This window comes from Tupaia chinensis, unplaced genomic scaffold, assembly GCF_000334495.1.
Source record: "Tupaia chinensis unplaced genomic scaffold, TupChi_1.0 Scaffold000081_1, whole genome shotgun sequence".
NCBI classification, from domain to species: Eukaryota; Metazoa; Chordata; class Mammalia; order Scandentia; family Tupaiidae; genus Tupaia; species Tupaia belangeri.
The window spans coordinates 5,480,892-5,507,282 of NW_006159542.1; the positions used below are offsets into that span (position 1 = coordinate 5,480,892).

Genomic DNA, 26,391 nt, shown 5'->3' on the forward strand with positions numbered 1-26,391 from the left:
GCTGGCCCGGGTTTATCACGGAGCCCAGCCAATGCCTTTCCAGTCCGGTGTGACCTAGCTCTTGGGGTACCTGCCCGGTGCCGGCTACGTGCTTTCCTTATATGACTTGCTCCCTCAAAAGAGCACAGACGGAAGAAGGGAAAGGGGTGGGGGAGGCCGCAAGCCTCTACCCCATCCTCTGTGACCTTTGGCGGCCTCCACCCCACCCAGTTTCCCAATCTGTGATGTGGAAGCTGAAGGGTTTGGACGTGAACACCGGTTTCTTTCTCCCCTGACCTCCCCAGGAGTCTGTAGCCATGAGAACGTGGTTTCTGGGGGGACACCTCACCACCCGCTCTGTTCCCCTCGCCGACTCCCCTCCCCTTCCATCCCTGACCTGGCCCAGCAGTTCAGAGAGCTACAAGGAGCCTTGAGACCTTGGGGAGCCTGCTGGCTTCCAGAAGGGAGGTACGACTAACTCCTTCTGGAAGGTCTAACTCCCTTTGACCGATGAGCTCAATGAGCCAGGGGGGATGAAGGGGACCTGTTCCTGTTGGGTGGGTCACAGAAAAATCCTTGGTTTGGGAACGGGCTCCTTTCCATTTTCCACATTAAGAGTGGCAGGTGGCAGGGCAAAGGGGTCCTGGAGCTCAGGCAGTGGGCCTGCAGGCGGGTGGGGGTGTACCTGGGAGAGGGGACCAAGTTGGGGGGTGTCCTGCAACTCAGTACCGCAGCTCCACCCCCTCCTGCACCACTGTCTGATGGGGTAAGAGGGTACGAGAAAGCAGGAAGCTACCGGGACCGCAACTGCTCCCACTTCCTGCTTCAGCCCCGGAAAAGAGGAAGGCCCCTAGTGCAGAATTCACATGCTCCTCCCCACTGAGGATGGGTGGGGGCTGGGCGGTCAGGGGTGGATATATCTCCTCTCCCTGCTCCCCTCTCCCCCAAACACACACTTAACTGCTCCGAGGCGAGGGGAGAGGCTGTGGGTGAGAGGGTGCGGAAGGAGAAAAGTGAGATCCCGGAAGAGGAGGCCCAGGGGCTGGGCAGAAATTCTGCGCTACTCCCTTGAGGCTCAGAGAGCCCAAGCCATTTCCTTAAGGTCACACAGCCCGGAGCCCAGGTGGTCTCACTCCAGAGCTCATCTGGAAGGAGAGGGCTCCTGTGTAGTCCCCAGGCACCCCCATCCTAGCCTCCCAGTACATGGAAGATCAGCCACAGGAGGCAGACAGTCCACAGAGAGTAAGGTCGCTGCCAAGGTCATAGCGGGACCCTGTGGCAAGGCAAGGACTGCAGTGTCTCAGGAAGCCGTGGACAGAAGTCTGACTACTTTTCCCATTTTTCCAAAATCTTTTCAAAAGGGACCGGGGAAGTCCTGCCACAAACATTAACAGACCATTTATTTTCTATGAACAGGATTCTTCCTACCTCCTGTTCCTGGCACAGTATCTTTGAGATGTATATTTTAACCGATTACAGTAGATTCTTGCGCTTATCTCTTCCCAAGACACAGAACTTCCCTTTTCCTTGAGATGTAGATTAAGCCTTTCTTTAACTAAGACACAGGTCTTCCCTTCCAATCATCAACCTAAGAATTGTGGAACCCACCTATAACCTACAAGCCCCCCACTTCTACATGTCCCGCCTCTTTGGGCCAGACCAATGCAAAATCTTTTCACTCAATGTTGTCTGTCAATCTCAAAAACAAATAAAAGGAACCTCTGTACATGATCACCCCGAGAAAAGGCATGTATGCCTCTTCTCCGGGCCTAGGTCACTCACAGTTGGCTTGGAAATAAACCGCATTAATGATTAATTATTAATTTTATAGTTGGTTATTTTTTCCATCAACAAAGCCATAGGATGATGGGAAAGCACCCCCTCTGGAAGCGTCTCTACCCCACCCCACCTGGTACCTTGGCGCCAAGGCGTAGCTGGTCGATGGTGTTCTCGGCCTCCGCGTACTTGGTGAGGAGCTTGTGGTAGTCTTCCTGAAGGAAAGAGAGAGCAGCGTGGTCATGCCAGGCACACGGCACACTCGTCCTTGCTCTGAGAGCCCTGGCAGGCGAACTGCCCCCCACAGGGGCCTCTGGGTCCTCGGAGTGAGTGTGCTCCTTGGTGGGGGTTGAGCAGACATCGTCAGACACGTGCGGTGCAGGCCCTGGTGTGCAAATTCTGCTCTCAGGGGCGCAGGACAGCTCCTCGGCAACCCCGAGCAAGGCAGGCTGAGGTCTCCACCGACTCACCTGGATGCGCGACCCCCACACCTGCTCCATTTGTTCAAGTTCCCTGCCGATTGTCAGCTCTGGGGGAAGGCCCCTAGCCCTCCCACTGCATCACTCCCAGGGCTTCAGTTCTTTGTACTTAACAAGTATTTTTACTTGCTTCGGTTTTTCTATGTGGTGCATGCACTTGCCAGAGAGAGGCGGAGAGGGTGAGGGGGAGAGAGAGAAGTGAGAAACCACCCTCGGTGGGATGGCCACACTGCAATCCCTTCTCTTCCAGTCTCTTCTTGGGATTTGGGGCATACACGCACACATGCCCTGTGTGATTCTCAAGCTGCCGAGTCCAGGACTTGAACTGTACAATAGGCTAGGCGGAATCCGGCCACCTTAACCACCACACCATCTTCTGGCCCCTTAGAAAGTATTTTTAAGGTTTACTCATTTATTTATTTCTTCTAGTGAGAGAGATAGACAGAGAGACACCCTCAACAGGATTTCGGTGCTACATCCATCGCTGGCCTCAGCCAGCCCTGGATCATGGCCACATACTCATGGAGGTGTCCAGAAATGAACCCAGAACCTTCCCATGTGAGTCTGCCTTGCAAAGGGTCACATTCCTCACTGCACCATGGTCTGGCTCCCAGTAAATAGTTTTTTGGTTTTTCAAAAGAATTATGTTTTACTAAATTTTATTTTATTATTATTATTATTATTAAATTTGCCGTGAAACACGTGCAATCACTAGAGAGAGAGAGAGAAAGTGAGAAAGCAAGTCTCCAGGTCGGAGATTCGAACCATGGTTGTCCATGTGGGAGTCCAACGCCCTTAACTACCACGTTTCTGGTGGTTAATGGTTGCTGCTAGCTCCAAGTAGTTTTTAATGACTGGCTGAATTAATCATTCCAGACTTTCTTGGTAGAAAAACGAAAGACTCAAAAAAATAATGTGACTGAATGTATACAAGAAAACGAAATTTAAAAAATGTGAAAAAAAAAAAAACCTGGAAAAAAAAAAATCACAGTTCCATCTCCTCAGTGTCTTGCCTTAAACAGACCTGAAGAGTGCCACTAACACGAGTCACTACAGAGAAAAAGCAACAGCAAGTGCCGTCGGTCCCCTTTGAAGGATGTGAGGAAACAGGCTCGTTCTGAGGACGGGTAATGAAAAGAACAGAATCGAACATTTCTCCAGTGTTTCCCGTAGGAGCGAGGCCTTGGGAACAGAGAGTGGATGAGAGAAATTGTACTTTCTCGAGGATTTTCAGCAATCGAGGCAGAAAGAACGACAGCACTCTCGTGTACCACCATTGTGTCACCCCACAGTAAGGACCAGGGCAAGGCCATGCCCACTGGGGTTGCTAACACCCCAGCCAACCCTCAGGCACCCGGCCTCCCGAAGGCAGCGGCAGGCGGACCACTGAACCGGAAACCCTCCCTGCCAGGGGGCTCGTGTCTACACGTAGAACAGTCACAGACTCAACAAGATAACAAGGAAGCCGGACGAGAGTGGCAGGGAAGATTGAAAAAGATTTGGAAAAAGAAAGTAAAAACAACCACAACAACAAAATGAAAGAAAAGGAAGGAAGAGAAGGAGTGAGAAGAGACCCGAGAGGCACACCGACCATGCAACATGTGGGCAGGCTGGGGTCCTGACAGAACAAACGGAATCGAACTCCTGCTCTGAAACACACGGCCAGGTCGGAATGCTGACGATATTTGATACGACCAAGGAACCGCTGTGAGCTTTCAGGTGTGACAATGGTGTTATGGTTTAAAATAACGTCCTTCTTCTTAGACATACAAATGCAGAATACTTTTGGACACAACTGGATGCCTGAAATTCTGCTTCCAAATCACCCAGGGGTGTGTGTGGTGGAAGAGGTGAGGCCACAGGGGACAAGGGTTGGTAGGAGCTACTACCTGGGACACTGCCTGGCAGGTACGCAGGGCCCATCACACTATTTTTTCTCTTGCAGGTCTTTGACTGCTTTCACAGCAGAAGTTGGAAAACAAACAGAAGGTCCTTGAGTACAATCACTGTGCGTTTTGAGCTGTGTACTCATGGCCCTGGCACAGCCCTCCCCCTATAAGCAGGAGACCCCCTGGCTCAGACTCCAGGCCTGCCCACCCCAACCAGCCTCATCCCAGGCCAACAGGTGTCCTGGTGACACATCACAGAGGAGAGGGCCCGGCCCCTTACCTGGAGTTGATGGACCAACTCGGTGGCTTGTTCAGGTGTCTGAAACTCTTGGGGTACTCTGGTGATGGGGTGAGCAGGAGGAGGGTCCTTGGCCAAGGCTGCTTCTCCACTGCTCAGCAGAACCTCCCGCACAATCTCAGCTGGCGACTTGAAGATCAGGGGCCTGGCAGGGCCCTGAGGTTGTCTACCATGGCTCCTGGACTTGGGGGGGCGGTAGGTCTCATCTCTGGGGAACCTTACCCGGGGCCCCACCTTGGAGAAATCAGGGAGTGGGTAGTTCAGCCTCCCTCGGCCATACTTGGAGGCCTCAGAAGAAGAGTGGCCGGCCAGAGTGGCGCCCTGCCTGGGCAGTGACCTATCCTGCAGGACTGGCTTCGGCCGAGGATTCGGGGGGCTGACAGAGCCGGTGAATCGTGAGGGGAGCGGCTTAGGTGATATCTTCTTCCTCTGCCAGGTCTGGGGCTCGGGCCGAGCGCAGGAGAGGCTGGTGGGCTCGCTTCTCCATCTCTCAGCAGCACACTGGGGGGTTGGGGCTGGGGGTGCAGGGGAGTCCTGGAATTCCGTGGGGGTTGCCTGAGCAACCGTGCCTTCAGTTCTGTCCTCTGGGTTTAGGAGCTGGTGGCTGGGGCCCTGGGGTAAGGCTTCTCCCAGGGCAGCAGACTGGGGCACATCGGTCTCTCCCTCCCAGGTCCAATCGGGACTGTCACTGTGGCGGTCAAGGCTCACCGTCCCACTGCTCCAGGACCTTGCTGGACTGAGGTCAACAGCCAGGTGGACCTCAGAATGCTCTGAGAGCTTGTCTCCGCTGGCTTGTTTGCCAGAGGTCTCCCAGCCGCTGGCCTGGCCCTGCTCCAGAGCCAGGGGGCTGGCGTTTCCATTGCCCTCTGCACTGAGTCCAGCCTCGTATCCCAGCCCTGGGGAGCTCCCTCCAGTTTCCTCAAGCCCGGGACTCCCAGGGGCCTCATCTGGCTCGTCCTCGGTCATGTCCAGCCGGGGATCCTGCTGGGGGCGCCAGCTGAGAGGTACGTTGGAGCTTTCTGGGTTGTCCACATCCTCTGCTTCCGTCTCTGGAAAGACAGGCCCTCATTTCTCAGCACACACCAGGCCGGACTCCTGGTACGTTACCCTGAGTCCCTTCAACCCTCTAGCTCGTTTCCTCATCCCGGGGGTGGCAGGAATCCCAGGGAGCCCCACGTAGCCACGTACTTACTGGATCCCTCCTCTGGCTGTCTCAAAGGTCTTTCAGACTCCAACCCCGAACCTGATCATCCTCCCAGAGTTTCCATCTCAGCAAACGGCAACACGACCCCACCCAGGCGCAGCGCCTGAAGCCTGGCAGGCACTTTCCATCTCCTCCCTCAACGCCCCCTTCCCAGCCCACTCGGTCACCCGGTCCTATCACCGTTGCCTCCCAGAGGCATTTCTCACCTGCTTGACCTGTGCTCAAGCCCAGCGTCCTTCCTGGCCTAGCCCCTGCAGTAGACACCTAATCACCTCCTCCTCACCCTCCTCGCCTTCTGAAAACGCATCCACGTCTGCCTGCTGTTCCCAGGCCAAAAGCAGGACCTTCGCTATGGCGCCTGCCACTCCGCCCCTCAGGCCCTCCTGATCATCCCTCTCCATGATCCCCGCTCTCCCTGCTCCAGCCCAGCCACGTGCACACCACATGCCCTCCTCTAGGGGGCTCTGCACGGCCTTCCACCAGGGGTTTTCTCTCCCTCCCTTTGCCTAGAGAAGGCCTCTCTGTCCTCAGGTATGATCTCAACCGTAGCTCATCCCGGAAGTCTCAGACCCGTCGGCTAGGTCAGCATCTCCCCTATGGGCCCTTCCCTTCACAATGCTGATCGTGGTGCCCTTTGCCATTGTCCTGAGTGAGTGGCTCCCCACGGCAAGCCACGAGGAGAGGACACTCTGGTGTGTCCACTACCGCATTTGCAGGGTAGGCGCTCAACGCTGTTTGCTGACAGGACAGAAAGAAGGCAAGGAGGGAGGGATGGAGGAAGGGTGAGATGGAGGGGAAAAGATAAAATTTGCAAAGCTCTGAATAAATGGATAGCTACAGGACCAGCAGGTGGTGTAATGGTTAGGTTACTGGGCTCCCACATAGTTGACCACAGTTCGAGTCCCTAACCTGGCAGCTTGAAACACTCTAGGTGTGTATGCGTGCGTGCCCAAAAGAGAATAGAGGAGAAGGGATTGGCCATCCCCTCTGGGGGGGTGATTTCTGGCTTTCTGTTGTCTCTCTGGTGAGCGCACGTGTCCTTTAGCAAAAATCTCTCTTAAAAAAAATGGATAGATGTTACAATTATTACATGGAGGTATTCAAGAAATATTCATCCATCCACCCGCCCGCCCATCTATCCACACATCCTTACTTCCAACCATCCGTCTACCCAGCACTAAGCCATCCATCACTCACCCGTCCGTCATCCAGGCAGTCAGTGTTTCCTGAGCACCTACGTCCATCTCTGGGATAGGTCCAAAGTTTCGAGACACCGCGTGGATCAAGTCAAGCGTAGACTGCTCTGCCCAGCTGCATCTCTGTCATAGCCTTGGTATCACTCTGCTCCCTTGTTCTCTTTCCCCTACCCTGACTCCTCCACATCCCACAGCTACTTAAAACCACCTTGGGCAAGTCGTTCTTGCTTACTGCGGCACACATGAAGGCCAGAGAGGTTAAGTAAGTTGTCAACAGTCACACAGCAGTTCAGAGCAGTCCTGGACTTAGAAGTCAGGCCCCAGCCTGCAGCTGAGCCTGTCTCTGCACTGAGGGTCATGCAGTGGGGTGAAGGGCCTGGACTCTGAAGTCAGGGAGTCCTGAGTTCAATTTCAATCCCAGCTCCTCCAGGCCCTCACTGGGTTGGGCAGGGAGGGTACAGGGCAGGGGTTATGGGCAAGTCTCTGACCTCTGGAAGTTCTTGTTCAAACTTCAAGCTCGTCCCTCCTACCTGGCAGAAAGCAGTGCGTGAGAAGGAGAGAACAAGTTCTGCTCAGCCCTGAGCCTGGCACAGAGTAAGTAAGGGGCCAGGACATGGTCGCAGCTGTTACATCACAGCAGGGGTTACCATGTGACCTCGGGAAGAGCTGCCTCTGCCTTGTCAGTCCAGGGCATCTCAGTCACCATTCCCGGCTGGAGAGTGGCCGACAGCTCTGCGAGCCATCGGCGAGTGGGCAGCTGTGGGTGAGTCCCAGTTCCAGGAGATGAGGCATGTGAAACTGAGCCATGGCTCCACCCGCGGCCAGCCAACAACTTTTCTACCACAGGGGCCTGTGCAGTCCTCAGGGTCCCAAAACCGGGACATTGCATCCATATCCCAGTGCCACAGCTGCCATTATCAGGCTCTTGCTCGTCCCAGTGGCATCACTGCTCCCACTCCACAGAGGAGAAAGAAAGCAAGATTCAGAGAAGGGGCTTGGCCAGTAACACTGAGAATCTGGTCTAAGTAAATCTTGATGCAAACAGCATCAGTGATTGCAGAAAATAAGGAATGCCAACCTTCTCATTGCTAATTGGGATCTTTTTTAAAAAAGAGTTTTTTGCCATAGGGTGTGTGCACTTGCCAATAAGACAAAGAGAAGAGACAGTGAGAGGGAAACTGAGAAATTGCTCCCCAGGAGGATGACCACACTGCAATCCCTTCTTCTCTTCCATTCTCCTCCTAGGATCTTGGGCACACGTGCACAAGTGCCCAGTGTGAGTATCAAGCTACTGAGTCTGGGACTTGAACCGTGGTTGGCCATGTGGGAGTCCAGCAACATAACCACTATGCCACCTGCTGGGCCCCACTAATGGGGATTTAAAAAAAAATAGGAAATGGGTATAACCCCTGAACTATGCAACTCAAGTCACCAAATATATTATAACATCAAGTGTGCAAAGATGTATTAGTTAGATTCATCTCTGCATTCTTTTCATTTTATTTTTTTAAAGAATTATTTTATTCCAATTTATTTATTATCATCATTTTTCAATCTTGGCAGAGAGAGACGGAGAAAGAGAGAAAGTGAGAAAGCAAGCCACCAGGTATGGGACTCGAACCCCGATTGGCCACTTAGGAGTCCATCGTCTTAGCCACCATGCCACCTACCGGGTGCTCTGCATTATTTATAACAGCAAAAACTAGAAACTACCTAAATGTTCAGCATTTGGAAACTGGCCCCCCAAATGACAGAGTATCCACACTGGTCTCAGGAATGACTTGTGTGGGAACCAGCAGTTAGCGTAATGGCTATGTCGCTGGACTCCCACGTAGTCGACCGCGGTTCGTGTCCCGGACCCGGTGCCTTAAAACTCACGCCGGGCGCGTGTGCGTGCGTGCCCAAGATCCCGAGAGGAGAATGGAGGAGAAGGGATTGCGGCGTGACCATCCGCCCTGGGGGGTGATTTCTCGCTTTCTGTCTCTATGTCTCTGTCTGTCTGTCGAGCGCACGCGCCCTACAGTGAAAATCTCTCCAAAAAAAAAAAAAAAGGAATGACTTGTGTGAGAATATTTGATGAGCCAGAACAATGTTCGTATCTATTAAATGAACCCAAAAAGTAGAATATGGAGACTACTCTTCCGTATTCATATTACATTTGCATATTCATACAGATGGCAAAGAGTGATTATCTGAGCATGATAAATAACTTTTCGTTTTACCTCTTTTTTGCTTATATTTTCTGATTTTTCTGCAGTATTGCTTATGTACATTTTTTGGAGTTATCCATTTATCCTGTCAGTTTTATTAGTTTATTTGTGCAATTTTTACAAGTTTAAATTACAGACTTTGCAGAATTTAGTTCAAGCTTAAACCCCCTCCTACTCCCTCCAGTCCTCCAGAAGGTGGGTATTTAGGGGACACTACACCACTGTGGGGGCTAGGCGTCGGTCTCACCTTCTCCTGAAGAATCTTCTGACGCGAAATCCTGGCACCCTCCAGGCGGTGGATCTGGGTCCCACTCCAGGGGCGGGAGGTGCTGCTGGGCCAGGCGGAAGTCATCCAGGATCTCAGGGCTGGTGGCATGGGGAAAGGGTCCTCCTTGCCCCCAACCACACACACCACTTCTGTCCACATCCTTCCCCTCCTGGGCCCAGGCCCAGCGCCGCCGTCCAGGCCCCTTCCCCAGGCCAGACTCAGTCCAATGGACTTCAGTCTCTGAGCTGGCCATCAGGCCTGCCTGGAGCTTCACCTGGGCCACTTCATCTTCAGGAGATAGAGCTGCCACTGGGGGTCCCAAAGTCACGGTAGGTTCCTCTCAGCACCAGACATCCTGTCTGTGGCCTGCTGGGGACACAATAGAGGGGTAATATTAACCTTCGCCTCCCCTGCTTTCTTCGGGACAAGGAGTTACCAGCAGACCTCTGGAATCAGCCCTGTTTTAACTGTTGGCTTCCTGAAGCTGTGTGACCTCTAGCAAGTCACCCTACCTTCACATTCTTCAGCAAAACTGGGACCATAATTCTCTCCATCTGGGGCTTGCAAAATAACCTGAGACACAGGATGAGGAGCCCTGCAAGCAGGCCACTGGCTCATAGATGTCTGAAGCGTGCTATCATGACGGCATACGCGACTCCACGCATGGGCGTGGGCACAGGCCTGCTCACAGGAGGGCTGACAGCCCCGGAGGAAGTGGACAGACACTCAGGTACCTGCAAAGCCAGGCGAGAAGCAATGGAGAGGTGCAGAGGATGGCGAAGGTGTGGAAGGGGCTCCTCCCCATGCAGAAACCACTTCTGGGACCCTTCTCTGATCTTTCTCAGGGAAGAATGCAGCTTAGAAGGAGGACAGTGGTGAAAAGAACGTCCCAGGACCCAAATCATTGCAAACAGGGACTCGAAACAAAGACACCCCACACGTGTTCACAGCAACTCTGCTCACCATCACCAAAACGGAACAACCCAGATGCCCAGCCGCTGAATGGCTAACCCATGCGTGGTGCCTGTGTGCCATGTAATCGCACTGGGCCATAAAAAGAAATGAAGAGAAAAAAGGAATGAAGGCCGGACACAGGCCACAATGTGGCTGAACCTCAAAAGCATCCTACGTTGATTCCATGCATATAAAATATCCAGGAGAGGTAACCCAGAAAGAGAGCGCAGACTGGTGGAGGCCAGGGGCTGGGGGACAAGGAGATAGGGAGGAGCTGGGGAAGGGCAGAGTGGGCACAGGGTTCCCTTTCCGGGTGGTGGAAACGCCTAGAATGAGAGCTGGTGAATGCACACACTGTGAATGTACTAAATGCCACTGAATTGTCTATTTTAAAGTGGTTGGTTTTACGTTATGTGAATTTCACCGTGGTTTTTAAAATAGGCTTTCCAGGCAAGAGGACTTGTGAGTTTAAAGTTCTAGGGGACAGGAAGGGGGGATGCCAGGTGCTTTTCAGGCCATGGCGTGGTGTGTCGTGTGGTATGCGGATGGGCTGGGTGACGTCAGCAGCAGGGCGTGTGGGAAGGGCAGGGGGTGGCCCGACCCAGGAGGGCCTCTCAGGTCCTGTTCGGGTGTGTGCTGCAGCCCCCAGCCCAGAGGACTCAATCTGTGGTTCATCTGATAAGTCTCCCTCTGGCCACTCCAGGCAAACGAACAAGGACTGCAGAGGGGCCCTGGGAGGCTGCAGCAGAGGGAGGGGAGCTGCAGAAGGCTCCTTCCTGGCTTCTTTCTATCTGCCGCCCTTTTCCCTTAGCCCTCCTCTCTTCTGCCTCCTTCTTTCCCACCCTTCTGCTATCTCCACCCCCTCCCCCGCATATGCCTCCTATGTACCAAGCACTGTGCCCGGCTCAGGAAACAGAACAGCAGTGGGCAGCGTCCCACCCAAGGTGCGCCCAGCCACGGAGCTTTCAACGAACTGCAGCATGTCAGCATGGTAGGGAACTGGGTCAGCTCCTACAAAGGTCTTCATCTAGGGGTGGAAACTGAGGCACGGAGAGTGCAAGCATCTTGCCCAAAGCCACACATGGGTCACGGTAAGGCTGGAGTGCCAGTCAACCTCCAGGCTCACGGTCTCAGCTCTGCCTTCCCTGCTGTGGCCAAGTGGAGCATAACCCCAGGCCTCCCGAGACAGAGCGTCTGTTTGTGCCTTTAGCCTCGTGAGCTCTTGGATCCCGGTCAGAAGCCTTGATTTGTGTGGCCAGGAAAGTCAGCAGGCAGCTATTTCTGGATGCAAAGTTTCCCAGGGAACGGCGCAGCTTAAGAAAGGCTGACTTGTCAAGGGCTGGGAAGGGCCAGGGGATAGCATCCTACCCCTCACTGCAACCCCTGCGATACGGCTCAAGGGCTCCTCTTTGGCCCCAGACTTCTCTCTGCACCCCCAATACAGAGCCCAGAACTTCTTCGGGATCACCCTGTGTTCTGTGAGGGCCACAGGACCCCCTCCACAGCTCCAGGGTGGACCCCCTCTGTGCCTGCTCCCTAGGAACTCCACCTGCATGCTCTCGACAGGCATGTAAGGTGGGTTTTCAGAAAACTCCTTTCCAGATGACAAAACTGCAGCTCAGCATGGCATAATCTCTCAGCCAAGTCACCCAGCTGGCTAGTGCCGGAGCCAGACATGCCACTGTCAATTTTGGCACAGCAGGTCCAAAATGTTTTTAAAATCACATCACCCAACAGAAAAAATACATTTGCTCACATATCAATATATAGACATAATTTACAATTTTAGATGCATGTAGTCTCAGGGTAATACATTACATGCATAGAAAGAATTTCTTTTTTCTTTTTTTCTTTTTTTCTTTTTGCTATAGGGCACATGTGCTCCCTGAAGGGAGAGAGAAAAAAAAAAGTGAGAAATCACCCCCCTGGGGGATGGCCCTACGGCAATCCCTTCTTCTCCATTCTCCTCTTGGGATTTCGGGCACACACGCACACACCCAGCGTGAGTTTCAAGCTGCCAGGTCTGGGATTCAGATCACATAGTCGGCCATGTGGGATCCAGCACCTTAACCTTCATCCACCAGCTGGCCCCCAAGGTGAATGTTTAAAGACACGTGACAGAAAATAAGGATCTTAGGGCCAGCTGCAGTGGCCCAGCAGTCCACCACACTGAGATGCTGACCCATGTGGGAGGGTCCCAGGTCCCCTGTCCTGCCAGGCACACGAGCATGCCTGTGACCTAGCTGGTAGGCTGGGATGGGTTATAGTATGCTGATCCTGTCGGGGGTGCTGCCCCCCCTTATAATAAACTTTGAAATAAAGTCTTTTTTTTTTTTTTTTTAGGCTTTTGCTATAGGGTGCGTGCTCTTGCTGGAGAGACACAGTCAGTCAGAAAGCTAGAAATCAACCTCCCCCACCCTGAGGGATGGTCACGCCACAATCCCTTCTCTATTCTCCTCTCAGGATTTTGGGTACAAACGCACACATATCTGGCATGAGTTTTAAGATGCTGGGTCCGGGACTTGACCTGCGGACGGCCACATGGGAGTCCAGTGCCTTAGCCAGTATGCCACCTGCTGGTCTCTAAGTAGAAGTTCTAATTCTTGCTTACCACGCCTTCTGCAGGGCCAATGCCACTCTTGAAAATCCCTACCACCCATCTTAAGCTTAGTCTAAGAATCCTTTAGGTATGTAGATTCATGGGGGGTTCCCGGGCATCTGCATTTTACACAGGCTTCAGGCAGGGCCTCCTCAGCCCCATGTTACGCAGGTGTAGGAGGTGTGGTGGTTTAGCCGTTGCTGTTTCCTCTCTGGAACCTCTGCTGAGGCAGGGGCCGAGCACACATGCGGTTTTTTATTTTGTAGAGGCCTTATTTCTAGCCCTGCCACAGAACAAACTGCCCAATCACAGAGGCCTCTGGGGCACAAAGAGGAACATCCTGTCTTCTGGGATGACTCAGTCCTGGCAGAAATCTCCCTGCGACCAGGGGAGGCCGCACGTCAGAGGCAGCTGCGGTTGATGGCCAGAGTATTGCACTTGCCCCTGTCCCCACTGTCCCCACCAGGCTTCTGAACCTGAGAGCTTGTCCTGAGCAAGGCCTCCATCTGCCATGCAAGTCCCGGCCCTCACTGCCATGGAACTGGGATTGGCCAGTCAGTTAGGCAGTCAACAAATACACGTTAGTGCCAATCACAGGCCAGCCTCAGGCTGGACGACGCTGCAACAGAGAAGCAGGTGACCAGGTTCAGGTTTGGCAGCGGCTGAACTTGAACCTTCCTCATTGCAACAAGGAGAACACTCCGCTGCCTGCTCTGGCACCTGCAAAGCTATAATGTGCCCTGCAAGGGCCGGCTGGGAGACAGGGGGCAAGGCTAAATGAGCTTTGAGGTTCCTTGTTGACTGGGCTCCTGGGGACCCGTCTCAGAACGGTTAACATCCCCCTTTCCCCAAGGTCACTTTTCAAAATACCAAAGTCAGGTACCTGAGCACCCCGTAGGTGCAAATGAACTAAAAGCGAAACTCTGCTTCCTATAACATGCCGGGCAACATGTAAGACCCAGGAATACAGAAAAGAGTAGAAAGACTCCAAAACGTCCAATAGCAGCGGGCTACAGAGGGCTACTGAGGATGGAGGCTTTAGAGAGAGGGCATCCCAGGCAGAGGGAATGGCATAGGCCACAGCATGGTGGTCTCAAAGGATGATCCAAACTTGAAGGAGACTATGAGGAAGTCTTCATGGGGCACAAGAGCTGCTGACAGCCAGTGGGGTTTGGGGAAGGCCTCAGCCACAGAAGCTGGGGGAGGGGGTGACTGCAAGAGGGGCAGCCCCTTTAGGACTAAGTCCCCCAAGGCTTGGACTGCTGGGCTCAGGGTCCCTGCCAACCCTGGAGGAGAAATCGGCCCTCCCAAGGGAGTTTCCAAGGGACACTTCCCACCTCGCTGCCCTGCCCTGGCTCTGTCAAAGGTCTAACAGACCCCTGTGGTCTCTTCAGTTCCTGGGTGAGCCAAGCTCCTCTTGGAGCCCACCATACATAGGGCTTATCTGCCCCTCCTCCACTCCGAAACCTCAGGATCTTTCCTCTATGGCTCAGGCACTCAGACCCCCCCAGACGCCTGGGTCCTCCTTTGCTGCAGCCATGTAGCCCTCCACTACCCCCCTATGCTCTCTGAAGCCCCCAGCTAGGGCTTTCCGGGGCACCCCCCTGCTCCTGCCCCTCCCCCATGAGGACACCGAGGTGCAGAGAAGTGAGGGGCTCTTGCAAGACCTTGCGGCCAGGAAGTGTGGCCGCGGATTCAAAGCCGAGACAGTCTCAAACTCTGAAACCAAGGCCGTCAGACTTGTGGGGTAGGGAGGAGGGGAAAGACCCCCTTTCATGTAGCTGAGCTCCCCCAAGAAAGCTGGGCTGAGGGGCCCAGCCACCCCCAATCTCCTCCCTGAGCTGACAGAGTACAGACCTGCTGTTCTCAAGGGGTTCCTGCCAGCTGCATTAAAACTAGTCCTACAGGGAGGCAACACTCCCCCCAGCCCGCCCAGCTCACTCAAGCAGTAGGAGAAACGGTGCCCAGCTCTTGGCGAGTCTGGGCTGGCCACTTGAACTGCTGTGCTGACCCGTCGGTCCTCAGAACATCCCTGGCTCCTCTCCTTGGCCCTTATGGACAGAAAGGACCGTTTCCTTGGAGGGGACCCTCCTGCAGCCTCCTGGCCTACTTCCCATCCATACATGGTCTCTGAGGCCCCTCAGTTAGCAACCAAAGGCAAAAAGTCTCCGTGGAGAGTTGAGGATACCCCAGGGACAGGGAGGGACCAGCGCTGGTCCAAGTTCACAGAGTTCAGAATCAGAGCTGAGCCTGAAATCCCGCATCCAGAGCCTTGATGAAACCTCTCTCAAACCCACCCCTGCGGGAACTGAGCTCCCCATCCCTACGCAGGGACTGAAGTGACACAGCTGCCAGATCTGCAACTTCCTGGCTGGGCTGGTCCCGTTGCAGGGAGAGTCTGTGACTGGCCCTTCCCGAAGGAAGCCGACTGTCCAGTCCCTTACCTCTTTCGGGCTCCACCACCATCCTGGCGGCCTGGACTCAGGGGAGCCGCCTGGGAGGTCTTTGTTCCAAACCTGGGCAGCCCCCGGCCTCCATCGCACCCTGGCCCGCCTCCAAGCCTCTCTGCCAACCCGAGCTGCAGCGGCTCACAGACCAGCATCGCTCCCCACCTCTCCCCGCCCCTGCAGCGGCCTGGCCTGGCCTGGCAGGAAGCGCAGAGCCTGATTTCCTACAAGTGTTTGTCAGAGGGAGGGGGTTCGTCTTTGCTCAGAACAAGAGACCGAGGAACTTAACCCCTTGCAGGCCTCCACTGTCTACACTGCCTGGGAAAGGACGCATGGAAATGCCTTACATCTTGGGCTTGGGACCATCTCAGTCGCAATCCTCGAGGCACAGGCTGGGAGCCTGAAGCCCAGAGAAGGTCAGAGGCTTGGCCAAGGTTACACAGCATGCTGGCTGGGAGGAGGACTTTTGCTGCAGCTCTGGGAGCGGCTTCCTACCTCCTACCCTCTAGTCCTCTGCAACCACACACGGCATGACCTCGGCCCACGAGCTCTCCCTTCCTAGGCCTGGGTGAATATCTGCGTTGTGGGAGTCCAGACGCGATGCTCGCTCAAGCCTGTCCAGCTCTGTCTCTCTGTCCTTCCTGCCTAAATGCAACCGCGGTCTCAGGGAGGGGCAACATTCTCATCTCCCCGACCTGCCTCACTCACCCTGCAGCGTGACTGGAGGTAGTGAGATTTCAGGTGAGTCTCTCTGGCTGTAAGTACCCTCCAAGGGCTCACCAGGGGTTGGGGAGAGAGTCGTCCCTATGGTCAAGCCGCCTTTTCCCAACCCCCACCCTGGCCTACTCCTTCCGTGGACAGATGCTCACTAAGCTTCTGTGTGGCGGGTGCTTCTCAAGGTGCCTGGAGTCTGGCAGTGCAGAAGCAGCCCGAGCCCCTGCTGTACCCTAGGGAGAGATGCAGACAGTAAGAGATGGGGTGGCGACCCATGACCCAGGCTGCTCTGGGCAGAACTGATGTGGGGGGCTCAGCCTCTGGGCACCCACGATCTGAAGTGGCCCAGGCGAGTGGGATGCCTGGTCCTGGTCGAGAACTTGTGAGAGTAACAGGCTGGGGGTGGTCAGGAAAGCCTTTGTGTGGAAGTAACATGCAGACAAAGGAATGGAAGAGGCAGCAAGCGCAAGCCACAGGAAGGGCTGCAGCTGAGCATTCTGGGAGCGCACAGGCAGAGGCCCGGGGGAGGGCGCCCAAGGTGGGCTTTCACTGAGAGCCCAAGGTTGTGCGCTCAGGGCAGAGCGAGCAAACAGGTGGGGCAGGAGCTGCGATGGGGGCACAACTTCTGGTATACACACACACACTCACACACGGGCTCCCCACTCTTGATGCAGCTGAATCAGGATACTGACGAGAAGGAAAAGGTCAGCTCTCTGCAATGTCTTTGGGCAACACTAATGATCAGCTGAATTTGGGAGCCACCCCCACAAGAGGTAAAAATGACTTTAAGAGCCAGTGTGGATGTGGGTTCAAATCCCAGCCCCACCTTTGGCTGGCTCTGTGACTTCGGAGGCGTGACCTCGCTGAGCTTGTGTCTTCACCTGTAAACCAGGGGTAGGGTGAGTAGTCACCCCGCAGGCTGCTGAACAGATTCAGTGAAGTACAGCCAGCCGAGGCCAGGGGACCTGGGACGTCATGATTTCCTGAGCTATTTTTTTTATCACTATTGCTACTCTTACTATTGCCGCTACCGCAGTCCAAGCCTCTGGTCTCCTTCAAAGGCTGGATCCTAACACCTTTCCTGAGCCGGGCACACTGCCTGCGACTGGCGAATGTGCTTGCTGAATGAATGAATGGGCTTTTCCAAGACCAGCCTGTGAGAATCCGGCAGAGCCAGGGCTAGAACCCTCATCCCAGCAATCACCCCAGCTCTCCACCCCATTCCTTGCCTTTTATCCACATACGGGCAGGGGGGGAGCTCTTCCCACAGCCTCCAGCTCATTGGAGCAGAGCCAGACCTGAAGGAGGCCCCTCCCTGCCAGCTCTGGTGACCATGTGGGCCATTGTGTGAGGGGCGGGCTCCTCTGACACCCTGTCACTCACTTGCCCTCCGTCCCTGGTCATTAACCCAGGCAGTGCTGCCATCCACACCAGGTGGCTGGTGCTGTGGGCCGCCCCGTGGCCCCTGGATAACCCCACGCACATCCTCCGGCAGCCTCAGGCAGCCTCCAACACACCCCATCCCCTCTCCTTGCCACTCTGAGCCTCATCAGCCCTCCTCCCTGCCTTAGCTCAGGCAGCCCTCCTCCCGGAAAACCATCCCCTCCCGCTCATGCCAAATCCCACCTGCCCAGAGCAACTTGTCCAACGCTGAGCTCATAATGTCACCTCTCTCCGAACCCCGCCCCCCCGCCTCGTTTGGCCCATCTTTCTCCCAGGTACACAAGCTGGCATCAGCTGGCATCCTAGACACTTCTCCCTTCCATCCCATAACCAACCCATCATCAACTCCTGCTGATTTTATTTCCTGAATCACACCAGAACCTATCTCCACCCCTGCATCCTCATGTGGCCTCCAGCATCAGCCTCACCTGGGAAGTTCTCGGCCTCCCCGATCCATTTCCCACACTGCGCCACTGGGATCTTCCTAAACAGAAGTTTCCAAGCAGGGCCTCCACAATATGGCACTTGGACAGGGGCGCACTGCTCAGAGGAGAGCAAGTTCCACGGCCTCTCCGCCCTCGCTCGACCACCCCTGTAGCACCAGACGGAGGTACCTGCTCCTCCCACCCAACCCCACATCTCCCTGCCCACTTCCAGGCAACCGGCAGACCTCAGCTCCAGTGCGCCCTCCCTGGGCCCTCGCATGCGGGGTTCCACCTAGCAGGTGATTATTTACCAACATCTGTGAGCCTGGGGAGGCCGTCTGCTCCTGACTCTCTGGGTGAGTCTTCCTAGCTCCTAGCCCCAGCCCTCTTCTACCATGGATGCCATGACCTTGGCTGAGGCACCCTTCCTCCCCAGGCCTCGGCGTCCATCTGTGTCAGGGGAGCTCAGACTCGATGCTCGCGCAGGCCCTTCTAGCTCTGTCTCTCTATCCTTCCTGCCGATGTGCAAACCGCTGTCTCAGGGAGGCCCAACTTTCTTGTCTCATCCACCGAGCTCAGGAACTCTGTGAGTCGCTCACCATCACACCCCCGTGGCCAGCACAGCCCTGGCACACAGCAGAAATGCAATCATAGATGACGGATGACCCACTGCGCTTGGTTGCCCAAGCCTGACCCACAGCCTGCACAGCAACCCAGCAAGGCTGGTGTGACATCCCCATTTTATAGCTGGGTACACAGAGGCCCCTACATCCAAGCAACGTGCCCAAGGTCACACAGCTGGTGGGTGTCAGCAGACATGCAGACACACAGACCCACTTCCTAACGACCAGGTGTGGTGTTCACACCACTGCAGTCCACAGAGAACATGAGTATCTGTGCCTGAGAAAACTGCGAGTAGAACTTATCACTACAGACGGCCCTGGATCAACATGGGTTTGAACTGTGAGGGTCCACTCAGACCCAGATTTCTTCCAATAAATAGTGTATTTTCTCTTCTTTCTGATTTTTTTTTTTTTTGAGAGGTTTTTGCTATAGGGCACGCACACTTGCCAGGAAGACAGAGAGAGACAGAGAGACAGAAGGCCATGCCGCAATCCCTTCTCCTCCCTTCTCTTGGGCACACATGCACACGCGCCTGGGATTTCTTAACAATTTCTTTTCTCTAGCTAACTTTTTTGTAAGAATGCAGCATGTATGGGACCAGCAGGTGGCGTAATGGCTACGTCGCTGGACTTCCATGTAGTCAACTGCGGTTTGAGTCCTGGACCCAGTGGTTTAAACTCATGCCCGGTGCGTGTGCGTGCGTTCCCAAGATCCCAAGAGGAGAATGGAGGAGAAGGGATTGTGGCGTGGCCATCCCCCCTGGGGGGTGATTTCTCAATTTCTGTCTCTCTGTCTCTCTGTCTCTCTCTGGCGAGCACATACACCCTATAGCAAAAACCTCTCCAGAAAAATAAAAAGAAAGAACACAGTGTAGTACATATCACAGCGAATATGTGGTAACTGACTGCTCACGTTAGCAGTAACGTCAACAGTGGGCTACAGTGGTTAAGTTTTGGAGAGTCAAAAGTTACATGAAGGAGTCAGCAGGTGGCATGGTGGTTAAGGTGCTGAACAACCACATGGCTGATAACGGTTCGAATCTCAAACCTGGCGGCTTGAAAATCACGACAGGAGCGTGTGTGTGTGTGTGTGTGTGTGTGTGTGTTTATGCCCAAACTCCCAGGAGAATGGAGAAGGGATTACTGCATGGCCATCCCTCCAGGGAGTGATTTCTCACTTTCCCTCTCACAGAGTGCTCATGCCCTATGGCAAAATAAATAAATAAATAAACAAATAAATAAATAAATGCAAGTTCGAGGCCAGCAGATAGTGTAGTGGTTATGTCTCAGGACTCCCACATGGCCAACCATATGGTTTGAGTCCCGAACCTGGTGGCTTGAAAATCACGCCGGGCACATGTGTGCGCCCAAGATCTCAGAAGGAGAATGGAGAAGGGATGGTGGCATGGTCATCTCCCCTGGGGTGTGATTTTTTTCACATTCCTTCTCACTATCTCTGTCTCTCTCTCTCTCAAGTGAGTACACATGTTCAATGGCAAAAAAAAAAAAACCTCTTAAAAACAAACAAAAAATAAAAGCGATACGCAGATTTTGGACTGAAGAACAGCTTTATAACCAGGCTCTGGTGCCATGAAGAACCTTCTGGTTTTCTAGCATGTTTTCTTCCCCTTCTTACCACTAGAGGCTTAAGAAGAGCATTGGGGGGACCGGCAGGTGGGGCAGTGGTTAAGGTGCTGGACTCCCACCTGGCCAACCATGTTTAGAGTCTTAGACCTGGCGGCTTTCTTTCTCTCTCTATGGCCATATGTAAATAAAAGTAGTATTAATTAATTGATAATTCTCTTTTTAAAAAATAGCACTAGGAAGCGGACAGGACAAGAGTACTGTTTCACTGGATAGGAGAGGCAGCGGAGGCCCAGAGAGGGGAATACATTCGTTTTTGGCCACCCAGAAAAGTAAAGACAAGAACAGCAAAACCCTCTGCCCCTACTCCAGTATGATCAGCAGGGACATGGAGTGTGGCTGGATCTGCCTTCCCCCCCCTCACTGCTGGCCGGTAACACGGGGACCAGAGGTGGGGTTCTCCTTTAAGCCTTCGGGGGGCATCCGAGGACATGCCCCAGGATTGAGATGGGCCACACTGCTGATGTGAAGAGCCCAGGACAGTCGCCCTTTCACACAATGCCTTGAGGCCCAGGGGTACAGAGGGGCCACCAAGCTTCTCAGCCATCTGCAGGCAACAGAGGCTGACAACTATGGGGACAGAGACTGTGTCATCCCATCCTGAGCTCCTCTCTCCCTCTTCTCTGGGAAAGGAATGAAAACCACTCAGAAGGCCATCCACTCCTTCCTGCCCAGGCTGGGGAGAGAGAAGTGGGTCGGGATTTCGAGAGTGGATCAAGAAGAACCACGGAAGCCTGGCTAAGTGTGGGGACCCAAGTTCCAGCCTGGTGACCTGGATGAATGTCTTCCATTCTCTGAGCTTTGGAACCTGGGGGCTTAACGAGCTTATGGCTGGATGGTCAGAGATTATCTCCTAACAGCAGCCTCCTGGACTCTATTCCATTCGCCCACACAGGCGGAAACGCCACGCAGGTGAGAGGCTGCAGGGCACAGGTGTTCACAGCACGGGGACCTTGCAGGCATACAGAGAACTCTAGGTTCTTCCTTGGAAGCTGTGTGGCCTTGAGTAAGTGGCTTAACCTCTCTGAACCCGATTCCTTCTCTGTAAAATGGAGGCAATGCTGACTTTATAGGTTCTTGGGATGATAAATGAGAATAAGTGCCTAAAGTTCCCGGCCCCGGGTCCCAGCTGGCACAAAGTAACTGCTTGTAAATAGATGGCTTTGCCTTATCAGTGATAACACCTGCATGGCCTGCTCCTGTACGACGGAGTTGAACGTTCCTGACTCTGGAGCTTCCTCAGCGTCAGCCAGAGCTCCAGCTGTGGATCTCGAACCTGAAAAGGGAGAGCCAGCCCTCCCCAGTGGAGGAAAATGCTGCCACCTCCCTGTGACCCTCTTTCCCATGGCCTCCAAACCAATCCCAGGGCTCACTACCCCACTTAGAAACTGTGTCCCCATGCTGAGTGGTTGAGGAGGGAAGGAAACAGGCTTTTCTCAGCCAATGAGTGTGGGTTATAAGGAGGGTGTGCTTATGTGGAGGAAACACACACTCACACATACGCTCAAAGGCATGCTCTTTTCAGAGTCAAACGAGAAAACACGGGCAGGTGCTAGGGACATACTGCCAACAGCAGTGTTCCCGAACACCTGTTCTGTGTCAAATAGCCTGTAAGAAGCTTTGCACGGATCAAGGTCTCCTTATTCCATCTTCATATCAATCTAAGGAGGTAAAAATTATGATGCCAATCTTACAGGTGAAGAAGCCAAGCTTGAGCCAAGCTGTCTGAATCTAGAGAGTACGATTTTAATCACTTTGTGACTGAAACACGAGTAGGTAAAAGGGTTGGAAGCAACCTCAGCGTCCAGTGATAGGGGATCAATGAAATAAATTATGATTTCTTACCTAAAGGAATGGTATGAACGTATCAGAGGTCATACTATCGAAGAATAGGAAATGATGTTAAAAATTGTGATATGTTCTTTGAACAAGCCAGTTATAAAATAATACGTATTGGGCCAACGAGTGGCATGGTTAGAGCAGCTGATCATACATGGCCAACAGCATGATTCGAGTACCAGACCCGGCAGCTTGACCAACGCATTGGGACATGTGTGTGTGTGTGTGTGTGTGCTCACATTCCCGAAAGGAGAATGGAGGAAAAGGGATTGCAGTGTGACCATTCCCCAAGGAGGGTGGCTTCTAACTTTCCTTCTCCCTCCTTCCCTCCCCACTCCCTCTCTCTGGTGAGGGCATGCACCCTCTAGCAAATTAAAATAATGATAGTATATATCTACTTTGAGTCCATTAAGGAAATAAAAACAATAAAATATGGAGGAGGAGGAGAGGAAGAGATGAAAGAGAGAGAAGGAAAAAGAGAGAGAGAATGAAAGACATGCTCCAGAATGTTTTTTTGCTTATTGTCACTAAACAAATTTATCTTTTTTTCTTTTTTTTTTGCCATAGGGCATGTGCACTCACCAGAGAGAGGGAAAGTGAGAAGTGAAAGGGATGGCCACACCACAATTCCTTCTCCCCCATGGCCGTCTCAGGATTTTGGGCATGCACATACACATGCCCAGCTTGTTTTTCAAGTTGGGTCCAGGACTCGAACCACTAAGTTGCCATATGGGATCCAGTACTTTAACCACCACACCACCTGCTGGTCCCAAATTTACCCTTTTTACGTATGTATTTTCTAAAAATAATAGTTGCTTTAAAAATAAGAATAAAATGATTATCTACTTATCTTAAAAAAGCAGAAACAGGACCAACCCATGCTGTGGGGTGAAGGCAGCTGGATCACATGGCCGAGCCTGAGGTTTGGTCCCAGAACCGGAGGCCTGAGAACCACACTGGGTATGTGTGCACATGTACCAAAAATCTGAAAGGCGGGGTGTTATGGAGAAGGGACTGCAGTGTGAATACCTCCCATAGGGGATATTTTCTCCTCTCCCCCCACTCTGTCTCTCTCCAGCAAGCACACATACCCTCTGGCAAATTAAAAAAAAAAAAAGAAAAGAAAGAAAGAAAACAGATAGGAGTAGCACCTGACAACTGTGCAGTGCATCATTCTGATGAGGCCTTGGGCAGGAAGGTTGGGAAGAGTGGTTGGGCCCTTTGCAGCTCTGATGTCAGCTGACGTAGCTGACGTTCTGAAATGCTCATACTTTCCCTCCTCTTATTTATTTATTTATTTATTTATTTAAATTTGACCAGAGAGGGACAGGGAGAGAGAGAAGAGACGAAATGAGAAAGTAAGTCGCCAGGTTGGCCATGTGAGAGTCCATCGTCCTTAACCACCATGCCACCTGCTGGACCCTCTCCTCCTCTTTTATATATATATATATGTGTGTGTGTGTGTGTATATTTTTTTTTGCTTGGAGAGGTTTTTGCTATAGGGTGCGTGTCCTCACCAGAAAGAGAGAGAGACACAGAGACAGAAAGCGAGAAATCACCCCCTGGGGGGATGGCCATGCTGCAATCCCTTCTCCATTCTCCTCTTGGGATCTTGGGCACGCACGCACACGCGTCCGGCATGAGTTTTAAGCCACCGGGTCTGGGACGCAAACCGCAGTCAACTACGTGGGAGTCCAGCGACATGGTCATTATGCTGACTGCTGGTCCCCTCTCCTCCTCTTGTTAACCACTGATGCTATGTGTTACTCTCCACCAGGCAACATGTAGGGACACGTCAAAATCACACAAAGAAAAGGTGGCGAGCAGCCCCCATCCTTGGCCACACTTAACTCCAGGGAAAGGCCTGTGCTGTCTGATTGGCTCCTTATAAGCAATCAGGCATTTAACAGATGAAGAAAGGCTCAGACAGGCTACAGGACTTGCCCAAAGTCACACAGCACTTTAGAGCTAGAGTTGGGGCTGCATTCACAAATAATCCATTACCCTTGAGATGACTTCCTCACTTAGGGGGGCTGAGGGGGGCTTCCTGGACCTGAGCCCTCCCAGCATCCCTGGTCCTTGGCTGTGGTCCCAGGACACCAAGGAGACTGACAGCTGGGCATCCCACTCTGGCCTGCTTCCTGGCCCCTCCCCCAGAATCAGCTCAGCAGGCACCCTGGCAGGGACCTAGGGGCTGGTGTGGGAGTAGCCCCGGAGCAGGGGGTCTCGCCTGGCAGCTGAGCCGGAGCTTGGCTGGAACTGGCAAGAAAGCCCAGAGCCAAGCTGGGATTGTTGGCAGGGGTGGAGGAGGGGCAGAGGAGTTAAAAATGGGAGGCTGTGGGAAGAAGAAGGCCAGGGTCCAACACTGGTCCTGAGACTATGATGTTTTGTTTCTGGACCTCTCTGAGACCCTCATCTGCAGGCTGAGGGTGGCGTGTACCTCAGGGGCCTGTGTAGTAAGGCAGCTGGGCGTGTTTGCACAGCGCAACCCGCAGACAGACGTGCTGCTGTGAGCTCCTCCTGGCACCCAGGCCAACAGCGGTGCCTCTTTCCAGCTGCCACCTGACTCGCCCTCCAATCCCTCGGCACAATGGATAAATCTCAGACCACTGCTTTGGTCAGGCCTTTCTCCTGCCTAACCGCGACCAGCCAGGGTCCCGTCACTTTAACACTTTAAAGTTACAGGCCAGACGTTGATTGCAGCCTGGAACTCAGGCTCACGCCCACTCGTGCCCAGTCAGAGGGTGGCTGCCCCGCATAGCATAACTTCATTTCACAAAGGTTTCCCTCTCAACCCCACACTTCAGGGAGCTGGAGCGGGGTGCAGGCCTTCTGGCCTGGCTCCCTGCACTGCCAGGAAGTCCCCAAATCCTAGCTTCCAGGCAGAAGCAGGGCTGGCCTTCCAGCCTCTGACACTCTTCACATGCAGCAGTCTTTAAAAACACACTCACGGGCCAGCAGGTGGCGTGGAGTTTAAGTGCTGGGTTCCCACATGGCTGATTCAGCGATTCGAGTGCTGGACCTGGAGGCTTGAAAATCACACCAGGTGCATGTGTGTGCCCCCAATCCCAAGAGGACAATGAAGGAGAAGGGACTGTGGCATAGCCATTCCCCCAGGAGGGTCGTTTCTCACTTTCTCTCTGACCAGCACACATGGCCTGTGGCAAAACAAAACAAAAGAAAAAACCGAGCAAAGCTCTTCTGTGTGGCCTTCACTAATTTCCAAGGTGTGAGTGCCTTACTGTGGCCAGTTGCATGCTGCCAACACAGTGTCACCGACGAGAACCAAGAGGCCACCAGCACGAGCAGGTCTCACAGATGGCACCAGACTACCCTCGCACTAGCCTAACCCTGTGTAAGCACTGCCTAACCACAGCCAGAAGCTGTGTGACTATAGTCGAGTGACCTGACCTCTCTGAACCTTAGAGTCTCATCTGTAAAATGGGAACAATAACACCTTCTTTAACAACATGAAACCGGCTTGACTTCTATACCTACACACATACATGCACATAAACATGCTCACACACTTTCACCTACTTACACACACATAATAGATAACGTCATGAAAGTAATATAATCCAGACGATCAGCCAGAGTGTACTGAGCACCCGCTACTTACAGGGCTCTGCGCAGGCGCTGGGAGTCCGTAGCGACAACACAGATGAGTGGCCACTCCCTCACAACTCACTCCTTGCAATGAAACCCTTGGCACAGTGGCGTGAACACAGCACTCAGACACCAGCCGTTAGCACCCGTGGTACTGTGGTTGTCAGCATCCCTTCCTTCCTCTGGGCCTCAGTTTCCTCACTCACTGGACTGTGGGAGGAGCAAAAGCTTTCCATCAGGCTGCCCCCGTGGAGAGTGGTACTAAAGTGGGTGTGGCCACCCCCATTTTATAGAGGGGAAAACTGAGACTCTCAGAACTGAAGCCAGGCTGGGGACTTGAACTCCTCCTTCACATTGTTGCTACCTTCCAGGAAGAGGAAACATATAGAGGACCTGGCACTCTCCTGGCCAGATGGCATTTTGAATACTCTTTCAGCCCTCCCCTGCCTGCCCCCTCACAGGGGTAAACGTTTGTGTGCTAGTTTCCAAAATATCCTCTTGGCATAACAGTATCACAGCAGTGCTGGACCGTCCCCGCCTCTGACGCCCCAACCCTGGCTCCTCTGGCTGAGTGCAGGCCAGTGGGAGCTGATGAAATCCCCTTGTAAGAAACAGCCCAAAGCATGGCCAAATGCAAACCGGCTGGAATTTGGGAGGTGAAGGCCCCACGTGGGCACCGGGACCCTCCAGCAAAAGAACTGACACCTCTCCCGGGAATAAATCCAGCTAGCAAGGCCCTCACACACCATAGGTTCCATCCTTCCGTTAGTAAATAAATCAGATTTAAGTTCTCTC

At 53.5% G+C, this 26,391-nt stretch overlaps 1 protein-coding gene across 12 annotated transcripts in view; it reads right to left on the reverse strand.

Annotated features, from left to right (window-relative positions):
• The window catches only part of AKNA (AT-hook transcription factor), a 61,672-nt gene that overhangs the window by 34,063 nt on the left and 1,218 nt on the right, over positions 1-26,391 (reverse strand). For 5 of the 12 annotated variants that reach the window (XM_014585683.2, XM_006142780.3, XM_027769608.1 and 2 more), the window contains exons 1-4: positions 15,297-15,453; positions 9,279-9,668; positions 4,404-5,470; positions 1,896-1,970 (exon numbers count right to left, since the gene is read on the reverse strand). In XM_014585683.2, the coding sequence (XP_014441169.1) occupies positions 1,896-1,970; positions 4,404-5,470; positions 9,279-9,552 (1,416 nt within the window). In that variant the 5' untranslated portion in view covers positions 9,553-9,668; positions 15,297-15,453. Of the gene's footprint in view, positions 1-1,895; positions 1,971-4,403; positions 5,471-9,278; positions 9,669-15,296; positions 15,454-25,609; positions 25,802-26,391 lie in introns of those variants that run through there. The other 7 variants (XM_027769577.1, XM_014585680.2, XM_027769584.1 and 4 more) reach the window with 5 other exon arrangements.